Source organism: Morone saxatilis, unplaced genomic scaffold (genome assembly GCF_004916995.1).
Source record: "Morone saxatilis isolate NCDOM2014 unplaced genomic scaffold, NCSU_SB_2.0 Contig21, whole genome shotgun sequence".
Taxonomy (NCBI): Eukaryota; Metazoa; Chordata; class Actinopteri; family Moronidae; genus Morone; species Morone saxatilis.
The window spans coordinates 13104551-13115319 of NW_023339774.1; the positions used below are offsets into that span (position 1 = coordinate 13104551).

The 10769-nt window shown below is 40.1% G+C and overlaps 1 protein-coding gene across 2 annotated transcripts in view; it reads right to left on the minus strand.

Moving 5' to 3' along the window:
- Positions 1 to 3664: 3664 nt before the first annotated feature.
- The window catches only part of sapcd2 (suppressor APC domain containing 2), a 13613-nt gene continuing 6508 nt past the window's right edge, over positions 3665 to 10769 (minus strand). The window contains exons 3-6 of one of the 2 annotated variants that reach the window (XM_035667644.1): positions 8373 to 8519; positions 7210 to 7311; positions 5436 to 5552; positions 3665 to 5326 (exon numbers count right to left, since the gene is read on the minus strand). In XM_035667644.1, the coding sequence (XP_035523537.1) occupies positions 5198 to 5326; positions 5436 to 5552; positions 7210 to 7311; positions 8373 to 8519 (495 nt within the window). In that variant the 3' untranslated portion in view covers positions 3665 to 5197. Of the gene's footprint in view, positions 5327 to 5435; positions 5556 to 7209; positions 7312 to 8372; positions 8520 to 10769 lie in introns of both variants that reach the window. The other variant, XM_035667643.1, reaches the window with a different exon arrangement.

Sequence of the window (10769 nt, forward strand, 5' to 3'; positions counted from 1 at the left end):
GGCAATAGACAGAATAAAATAGAAGTGAAACTAAAGAAGAAGCTATGAGACAAAGATTAAAATAAATAGATATAAAAGTTAATAAACATTGTTAACTTTGAAGAAATTATAGTTGTGATAGTTGTGATGTGGAGGGTTTACTGATGCACTTGTTGTGACATTGTCCACAGGTAAAGAGATTTCAGGCTGATGTATTTAAACCTTTCATGTATTCATAATATCCAAAATGATGATCAGGAATTAGTTAGCTTGGTGGAAAAATGCATGCAAGAAACGACATGGAAAAAGCACACGTTTGACATTTTGGCGAGGATCTTTTGCCTTTATTAGAGAGTCGATAGGATGCCAGGAAATGAGAGGAAATGGAAATGACTTATGTTCTATCTATATCTTGAGCTGACTCAAATTGTGATACGATCAGAGCCTAAAAAAATACTTTATAATAATTAATTTAAATAATTGAAATATTTTTTAGCTGGAGATGTATTTCTATCAGTGTATTGATATAATATTGACATTTAATTAAATAAAACAAAACAGTAACACAGAGTGGAACGATCATGTTCATGATAAAATTAGCTTATCTGCTGTCGAGCACTAAATATTTGCATATCATCGTTCACATCACCCATCCCAAAAAGCACCTGTCACTGAATACTGAATACTACTAGATGATTCACAGTTAAGCAGTGGACATTTTAAGTGTCAACTGTGACTAACTAAACTCTAACTAACTCCTGAATACCCAATGTAAGTGAAAGTCACATATACCACATATTACAGTATAAATCATTATGTAATACACGATGCACAATTAGTTGAAAAAATAAAGTGGTAAAATTAAAAAAATATTCTATGCAGTTTTATATAGTAACTGAAACTTCTTACCTTAAATTGATACTTAATCATCTAATGAACTGATCCCCTCTGTCTCTGTATCACTGTCACACTGACACTGATGAGACCGCAACCCAGTTCCTTTTCTCAGACTCATGCAGAGCCACATGGGTCACACAGTGATATAGCAGTATGTTGAAAGTAGCTTCATGAAAGGGCAGAATTGTTTGCATGTCTTCCTATATGTTTTCACCATGTCAACAAGAGGAACGTCCCACTATCTCCGTATCTAAGGGTAACATGTAAATATGCCAACTGACTCTCGCCTCCTGCAGAACATATTATCTAATAAGGTCTGCAGTGGCGGATGATTGCCAATATAAAAGACATACCTTCAAGATTGAAGACCCAAGACAAAAGACATTTATGTAAAAACTGCAGCGTTTCTGTTTAAAGTTTAATTTGTATGCCAAAATGACACTCACCTGCTCAACAGGATTCTGCAGCACCTTCTTAAGTGTGACTGGTGTCCCCCAGTCTCCACCTAATCCTTGTGACTCCTGTGTACGTCTGTCCCACTGTGAGCAAATGCTGAGCCCTCACCTCAAAATGAATGGAAAACATATTTTGGAAGATGACCCAACACTACAGGGATCCTGCTCCTGTCTGATCGTCCAATCACAGTGTCGAGACGAGGGTGTGGAAGCTGAAGATCTCCCTCTGGATGCCACAATGTCTTGTTTGGCCTCCCGTACATCCATCACACCTAAAGTTAACAAATAATCATAAAACAAAGATGAGAAAGATCATTTGAATGACATGAAAAAGTGTGAAAGAGAGCTGGCGTTGGGGGAAGGCACTGAAATATAATACAGATTTGTGTAAAGGACGTGTTGTGGCAAGCCATCATCCATTCACACCGATCGGCAATGATGCAACAAACCAATGGTGCCTGACGGAAAATCGGCGGTAAACAACTGATGCAAGATGCAGTCCAGAAAATCACTTCTGATTCAATTCAGTGTAACGATGTGTAATATGTTACGTGAGGCTGACATGGTTCAAGGTGTGAAGTCCGTTGATGGGTCGGTGCTGCACCCAACATGCAAAACGGACCTGTATCTCAACTAACAACAGATCACGCCACGATTCACCCTCACAGTATTTAACTGTGTTTTTAAGTAGTGTTAGGTCGTTATTGAATGACCTCTCAGGTCACCTTTGGCCTTTTACTCCAATTTTATTAGATCCTAATTGCAATGCTAACATAGTCAATATATAAGACTCTATAAACATGTTACAATAAAGGCCTGTTGACTGTTTTACCATCCATCACTTCTTCATTAATGTACAGGCGATACAGTGGTGTTACAGTGCGTTGTTCTGTGTGTGTCTGTTTGAACAGCTCTGTTGAAACTCGACCCAGGTTTGTTTACCTCGTCTGTCGGTCTCTAAACTTGTTTGTATTGGTGTCAGGTTTACAGGAGATGTGTCTCCCTCCTGTAAGGTAGAAGATTCTCACAGGGTTTTGCTAAATTCTACATTGGAGCAGAAACACACACACGGCAGCACACAGCTGCTTTTGTCCGCACAAGACTCATTTCAGAGATCATTGGAGATTCTTAAAGTTGTAATTTCTCATCATTGATTGTATGAAATGAACACGATATTGGCAGATGGGTATATCATATACCCATCTACCGTATATGCATTTGCTTGTATTTCCCTGCCACAAACAGTAGAAGAGATTCAAATAGTTATTCTGTTTGTTTAGTTTAGTTCTTCTTCCTGCATAAAGCACCAGTCTACTATGCACAGATCCAAATAAGAGGTGCACAAATTTGAGTTTAAGCACTGTTTGTGTGTAAATAATATTAATTACCATATATTTTTATAGCAGGAAGGATTTGAAAAAGAGACAGATTAACTACATGTAGATGACTAGTTGTATGAAAAACAGGACAGACATTTGCAAATCTAATTTTGATTATGAGGTTACAGAGAAACCAGTTGAAGTTAAAGATCCCCACCAGAAACATTTTACATTGTATAAAAATACTGTTTTGAATTCTGTGATCTTTGCAGTCCTACATGAGCACATTCTGTCAAAATAGCAGGTTGTCTCCTGTCCACTCTCAGTGAATGTGACCTGGAGGTTTCAAGTACCCAGATCACACGTGTGTTAAGTTGCATATTGAACCGTGATTGGCTTCCTGCTTGTACATTCACATGTTAAAATCAGATTTTAGGTGAGCACGGAGGAACTTTCTCCCTAAACTCTGTACATACTTTATCGTGAACGGTGAAGCTTAAACATCCGAGTGAACCACATTTATGAGTAAAAAGTGGGCTTTAAAAATGTCAATTTGCAAATATGTTGCGTATGCAATGAAAAAACTGGTGACCAACATGCAGTAGAGCTGGAATTATCAGCTGCACCCATCCACGATTCACTGCACCAACTGTCCAATTTTCCAGTTATACTCCTCATTAAAAACAAAGCAGAGCTAATCACATCTGAGGGTGAAGTGCAAATGTGGTGCATGAATTACATCAGATCATTTTCACTATCTAGGGACATTTCCTAGTCAGACCACCCGGAAAAAAGCCACTGATTCTTCGTCTAAAAGTTAAATAAAATAAAACACGTCTTTTAAAAACATAAAATGAGGAAGCAGAAAAGGAGAAGTTAAACCACTGAGAAGCATGAGTTTCTCAGATAAGGTTATGGTCTTCCATTTTCAGAACAGATGTATCAACCACATCGGTTTGATTGAGACTTGAGATAATGAGAAAAATACATTGAAAAGAACCATAGAACCTCATCTAGCATTTGTTTGGTGGTATTTAATATTTTACATTTTATCAGAGGTTTGAGAACTCTTGATAGGAAGCAGAAGGAAAAGAGTTTCACTCACACATAATGCAGTTCGAGCAGCAAGAAACAATACAATCAAACAAATGGAAACAGACATCAACAATATGTTAAGCGCAGTCTTCCCAGCAGTACCATACAGATCCATTATAAAACTACAATTTTTTTTTCTTCTACCACCACCCACTAACTAAATATTTCTCTTGTAAACTTGTGGATGGCTGAATGGTTTTACAGTTTTAGTCTAAAGCCAACGTGGTAACGACGTGTTTTTTTTACATCTGCGCTAACGTTTAATCTCCAGGTTTCAAACAGAAATCTCTTCAGAAGATAAATATTTTTAAATTGAAAACATAACCCATGCAAAGAATCCACTGTAAAGACATACAGGGGATGTAGCACTAGATAGCCAAAGTGATTTTTTTTTCCTTTTTGTTTCTGACATGACATCAGAAGATCTCCCAATCGAGGAGCTCAGTCTCCGACACATTCACCCTCTACCGTGTTTATCCTCCTCAGCTCTCTTCTACGTGCAAACTTCCAAACTTCTCTTACCCATCTCTGCCTCTGCATCTCGATGGCTTGTTAGGCTTTCCTCCCATCTCTTTTTTTAATCTTTACCAAAAAACAAAAACCATCTCAAAATTCATGAAAGGTCTTAACATTAAACATACTATAAAAACAGCTCTTTGCAGTAATTCCTTTCCCTCTGTGTTTGATATTAAACACTCTCAAACCCAGAAAGCCAAATGTCCGGTAAACATTATCAATTTACATTAAAAGGAAGGAAAGACATGGGCAAAGTGTATCTTATTATTATTTAGATAAAAGTACCAAACTTAAAAGATTTAAACAAAAAATGTCACTGATAGGTCACAGCAAGCAGATGCAGCTGATGATTTTTGTTTTCGTAATAAATTGTGAGAATATGGCATTTTATTCCAACAGTAACCATCCCCCCTATTGTCCAATACCTTTTAGGACCATTAAGTTTATGTTTTTTTCCATTGCCTGTGCAGTCGAGCAGCAGAAGTAAAAAACAGAAGTCTTTTGGGAGTGGGAGTGGGAGTGGGAGTGGAGTTTTTGCATATGCTGTAATCATGCGAGCAATGGAGTGATGGGATCTCATGAGACCCGACTGGTTTCTTGAAAGTGTTCCAGTCTTATCCAGTTTGAGTGTTCACTCGGGAAATGTGAAGGCATAAAGTAAAAGAGTCTTTGGACTCTTAGGTCGAGTCATTCGGGTCAGGTATTCCTCGGAGTGTTCACATCTAGGTAGTGCATGAATTGGTTTGGAGTGGAGGGGTCACGTGCCGCTGCAGTCGAGGGTGTTGGCGTGCCATGGCTAAAGGTGCGTCACTGCTACAGGTGCAGGTAAACAACAGTCGGGTTCAGTCTTATAAAAGTTTTGCTCCAGACCAGCGGCATGATGATTCCTAGCTGAAACATGGTGATGTTATGGTGATGCATGGAGTGTAATTGTTCTCAGATGAAGGTGGAATCCATGGTGCTGGTGTCTTGGGCACTGCGGGCTCGAGCCTCAAAAAGCTGTTTTATCAAGGCCGACTTTTCTTGCTCCAGCTGGGCGATCCGCTCGCTCCTCTCTGTCACCTCCTTAATGAGGAAGAAGAAGAATGATTGGAGTGAAACTCTGGAAAAATCAGTACTGACTGGTAACTATTAATGACTTGTATCTATTGGCAGTATGTAGACTCTGTTAAACCTGTGTGAGAAGTCGGTTCTGGTCCTTCAGTCTCTGGATGGCTTGTGGAGGAGCTTGACCCGGAGGCTGGGGGTTAGCTGCGAGCGCTGCTGTCTGAGCAGCGCTGGAAGGAAACGACTGCTGGGAAACAAAGAGGAACCAGTGTTAAAGAGAAAAAAATAACTAAAACCATCCAAGATAAACTGTTACATATTATGAATAGAGCTGCTTTGTCGTTAAGTGTCATAATTTACCTGTCTAACATACCCAGCTTGTCTTTTTCGGGTTCAGACAGGAATTTCTCGACAGAAATAGATAGATAATACTTTGGCACAGCTGTGCCTTGAGCTAAATGCAAATAAGAATACTAACACATGTTAGTGTTATGTTTAGCATGAATGTTTACTATGTTCTCCATCTTAGTTTAGCACATTAGTATAATAGCATTTGCTAATTAGCACGTAACTATTGACAGTATATATTGTGGACAGAGATTCCGGGTCTGTGAAGTGAAGCCAACGCAAAAATGTCTTAAACCTGCAATCTTTACAATAGCCAGCAGGGGGCAGCTCCATGGGTTGCAAAACAGAAGTCTGATGGTATTGAGTGTTATGGAGAAAAGACCCTTCTTCTCACTGGATTTATTAGCTCAGTGAACAGTTTCCTAATGAGTTTATGGTCTCAATCTCTAGTGTCAAGTCTTTTTCCATACAGCATGATGTTCATTTAGTAAATTATGGTCATTTGCCATTTATAGTAAAATAGATGATAAAGCAGGGTATACTTAAGGGCGTGGCTACCAAGTCATTCTCAGTGAGTTTGTTTAGCTCAATGCACAAAGCTCAACATTCTGTCACTACGTTGCCTATTTCTTGTCTAAAATCATTTCAGAAACATATTTTATTGTATTGTTTATCTGTAATACGACAATGTCTGTGACAAGGAAAGCCAGCATTGTTTCCTGTTACGGACTAGTCGAAACTAAGCACATCCAATAAGTGCAGCTCAACTTGCAGCACGTCATTGCCGATGGCATGGGAGCCATTATTCCGAACCTGTGGCTTTAAAGAGATACTCCACAAACCAATGGGTGACTTCAGGATAGGTTCACACTTGCACTAAACACAAAATACAGCTGAGGCTGATGGGAATGCAGGCACTGTATTTCATAAACCAAAGGTTTGGACAAATTAAAGTTTTGACCTGATAATGGCGCTACATCAAAAACGTTTTTATAATTCATCCTGAGGGGGATATGAATGAATCTTCTAGTTGTTGATCTATTTCAGTCAAGACCACATATGTGGAACTCATGTTGGCTCCAGGGAAAAAGTCAGGAAATCCCCAAAGTCATTAGGATTCATTCTCTGGGGACCATAAAATGGCAATGCATCCAATAACTGGTCTGGTGCAGTATTTCAGTCTGGACCAAAGTGATTGGCCAAGTGGCAATGCCGCTATGATGCCTAGAAATCATCACATATAACCAAATTTTCCTTAATTAGCTAAAATAAAATTATAAATAGGTCATCTGATAAAACTGGCAATCATGAGAATCACTTAAAACAATCACATAAACACTGTGCAGTTCTAGTTTTGTGCTACAGTGAATCACAACAGCCATGATTGAGCCTAATAGTGTTCCACGGTAAAAACAAAGTATCCAAACATCTATAAAACTTTATGCATATATCCATCCATATGCTTAATGTGGTCTTAACAGCAATCCATCAACACTATTTAATGACTAGTTGAATGCTAGCCATTTAGATTGCCTTTACATACTGCAACTCACCATCCCACTGGAGGAAATAAGGTCATTAAGGCAGCGGTTGACTTCTTGCAATTTGGGTATTAGAACATTCATGCGACTCTGACTGGCTTCTGTGAAGAAATCCTGAGAGGAGAGAACATAAAAGACAATTAGTACGAAATTCAAGATAGTAGTGAAAAAAGTATTAGTCGGAGAAATGTCATGACAAGGAGGAACCTAACAAACCAAGGACAAGCTGTAGTCCAAGGAGGTTAACATAACATAATAAATAAGAGAAAAAGTTAGGAAGATATAAATTAACACTGACTGGTACTTTACTTTGTCGGGAGTACACAAGTCAGTCCCTCTAGGACTTTTCTAAAATTGTAATGCATGTTGCAAAAGTGAAAGTGAAAACTGCAAAAATTGTTCTGTTTGTGTTTCTGATTATTAATACAACATTTAGGGCAACTTGTTCCAGTCAGAATAAAGTGGTAGTTTGGCGACGTATGGCTCAACGCTTTGCACAGGGCACTGCTATGATTGGTGAAACTTGGTCAAATTTGCAGAAAAGTTGCAGTGATTGGACAAAATTGCAAGAGTTCAAGGAGATTGCTTGAATTTGCGATTGCAACATCACAGCTTCCTGGACGGACTGTCAAGTTCCCATTAACCTGCCTCATCTGGTTCTCAAGTTGGCAGTTTACTTTCTCAGAATGCCTTTCTCAGAATGACACGCTGCTCTGAAGGCATTTTATTTATTTATTTGATCTTTATTTGACCAGATAAGTCAATTGAGAACTCAGAGTGGGAAATTAGTACACACAAAACAATGATTTACTATTGAGTGGCTGGTGAATTTGAACATGTTTCTCTCAGTAGCTGGTAGATTTTAAAAAGCTAATTTCACAGCTTGAGAACTAATTCTCTTTTACAATAAAAAGCAATAAAAGATTTGGACAGTCATTGGAAAGAGGGGGACTTAAGCAACTCCATAGTTGTTAAAATAATATTTCAAGGACAGGGCAAAAAACAATGATAGATTACTGACTGTACTGTGTCTGTCTCTTTCTCTAACACAAAGTACTATACATCTGTATCCCAACAGATGTATAGTTCATAGATGTTGTATCAGTCAAATACAACAGGTTGCATCTCCAATACTTTTTATGTGTGCTTTTGAAAAGACCAGTGTTTGAACCGACCGTGCAGTGGGAGCTCTGGCCGACCTGCCGCTGTCTTTCTGTGACATTTTGGATTTGGCCCTGGTACCAGTCGCGGGCCCGCTCCACCACCTCCAGGCCCGCCAGCAGCGAGTCCTTCTCCTGCTCCAGCTCTTTCATTTGCTTCAACTGTGTAAGAGAAAGTTATATAAGGAGGGTGTGTTGTTGGAGAGTGAAAAATGGGGACAGGAAAGGGGTGAAGAGGAAAATGTGATTAAAAACAGACAAAAACAAACTCTGCCTGAAGCCACTTTCTGCACAGATCTTACATATAGAGACCCCATTGAAAAAAAACATTTAATTTTCATATTTCCCATGCCATCACTAAGAGAGCATTCAGGTCGCTGCCAAGATTAAATCTAATGATTGATTTCAGGATGCCGGCAGCCTGCATGGTAGACAAACTCCCATCTTTTCACAAGGGCATCTGCAGCAAACTCTTTTGTGCTGGCGGAGACAATGGCGCCATACCAATTGTGCCGGACTCTCTCTCCCATCCTGAACAATGTTTAGAGGAGCAATCAAGCCAGCGCCATGGCAACTGCACAGCAACCTAAGAATGGGGTAAACAGCGGACCCACTTCAACTATGGCTGCCCCGGTGTGTGTTAGTGTGAGTGAAAGAGAAAGAGGGAGAGATGCGTGTGTGTGTGTGTGTGTGTGTGTGTGTGTGTGCACCCCAGTAAGGCTGCATTGAGTTGTGCTGACCAGGCTGTCCATGCGGCACACAGCCACAGTCCAGGCCTCATTGCTGGCATTCAGCCACCTGGTGTGTCATCTTTCTATCCACACATCGCTCCATCCCTCCATCCCCTGTGTAGCTCAGTACATTCCTGTGATCATCGCTCATCAGCGCTGTTTAAAACACAGCCACAGCTCGAATGCAGGGATACATGTTGGAAAAATAAACTATAAAAGGATTTAAGAGTCTAATATCAAACCCTGTTTAACATATTTGGGCTCTTTCCCAAAGAGCCTGAAGGGAGAGTACACACAGAGGAACACAGGAAGGGGGGTTTAGGGGAATAGGAGGGGGTCAGAGGATCCGTGTCTAGAATGAAGCATGACCCAGTGTCATGAATGTGTGGTGGTCCACAGGCAGGAAGACCCACTGTTTAAAAAAGGAAAAAAACGAGCAAAGAAGAGGAAATACACACAGAGGGGGAGCAGAGCAGCAAATGGCTGAAAGGTTATGGAAAAGTCTGTGCATGTCTGTTTGTGCGCTTACTGAATGAGCAGGCATCAATACACACAACATCGCACATACAATAACATGAAACCCAGCTGTTTAGCCAAAAACACAAATAACAACATAACGGCCTTTCAAACTGTGTCTACAAAGCACCGTGATACAGTGTGGTCTGAACCTTGAAGCTCTACAATACAACAGCAGCTCAGAGGCAGTATACCAATCTATTTATAGATTTATTTGTCGACTTTTTAAATGGCTCGTTTTGTCCAACCAACAGTGTCAAACCACATATATTTAATTTAGCTTTATATTGAAGAGAGAAAAGCAACAAATCAACACATTTAAAAGAACTAGATTAACATTTCAGGTCACTGCTTGATCAGTGAAATATCAATCAACTAATCGACTCCTTTCAGCACTATCCATAGCCTTAAACTCTATCATTTAGTTTATGAAATGTTATAACACACTGAAAAATGTCTTCAAATAGCTTTTTTTTCTCTCAAACAAACAGTCCATAACCTAAAGATATTCAAAGTACAATGATATAAAATAGGAAAAAGTAGTAAATCATCACATTTAAGAAACTGTAACCAGCAAGTAGTCATCAGTTTTACTTGATAAACGACTTGAAACATTGCTGTTGTTAAGTTCTGGCAATCTACGAAACAATTAATCGACTCGTCTCATTAGTTAAAACCCTAAAGTGTGACAATACGACCGCAGTTTAGTGCCAACAAAGAGGCCCCCAAGTCCCCAAAACTAACGCAAATAAATAGTTTTTACTGATATAGTATTAGTCACTGAATTCCCCCCCGCTGTCACACTGAAATATCCAAACAACCTGACGCAAATCTTCAAATCCTGAAATCCACTCATTACAAAACCATCTCAAAGACGAGCTTTCATTTCCTTTGCAGCCATCTCTCCCTTTCCTTCTCTCCCTCTCGTCCTACTCACCCAGAGGAAAAAGTGCAGGGCCTTGCTGCTGTAGAGGCTACTGCTGAGGGGGATGAAGACGGTAGTGTAGGCAGCCCACACAGCCGTCCAGGCTGGGCCGGGTCGGCCGAACGAGTCCTCTATTTCTACCAGGCCCCTGGGCCCGACCCGGCTCACTACCATCAGGGCAACAGTGGGCCAAGTCGGCCTGGGTGGGTGGGCCGCAGGGGAGGGGGAGGAGGAGAGGGA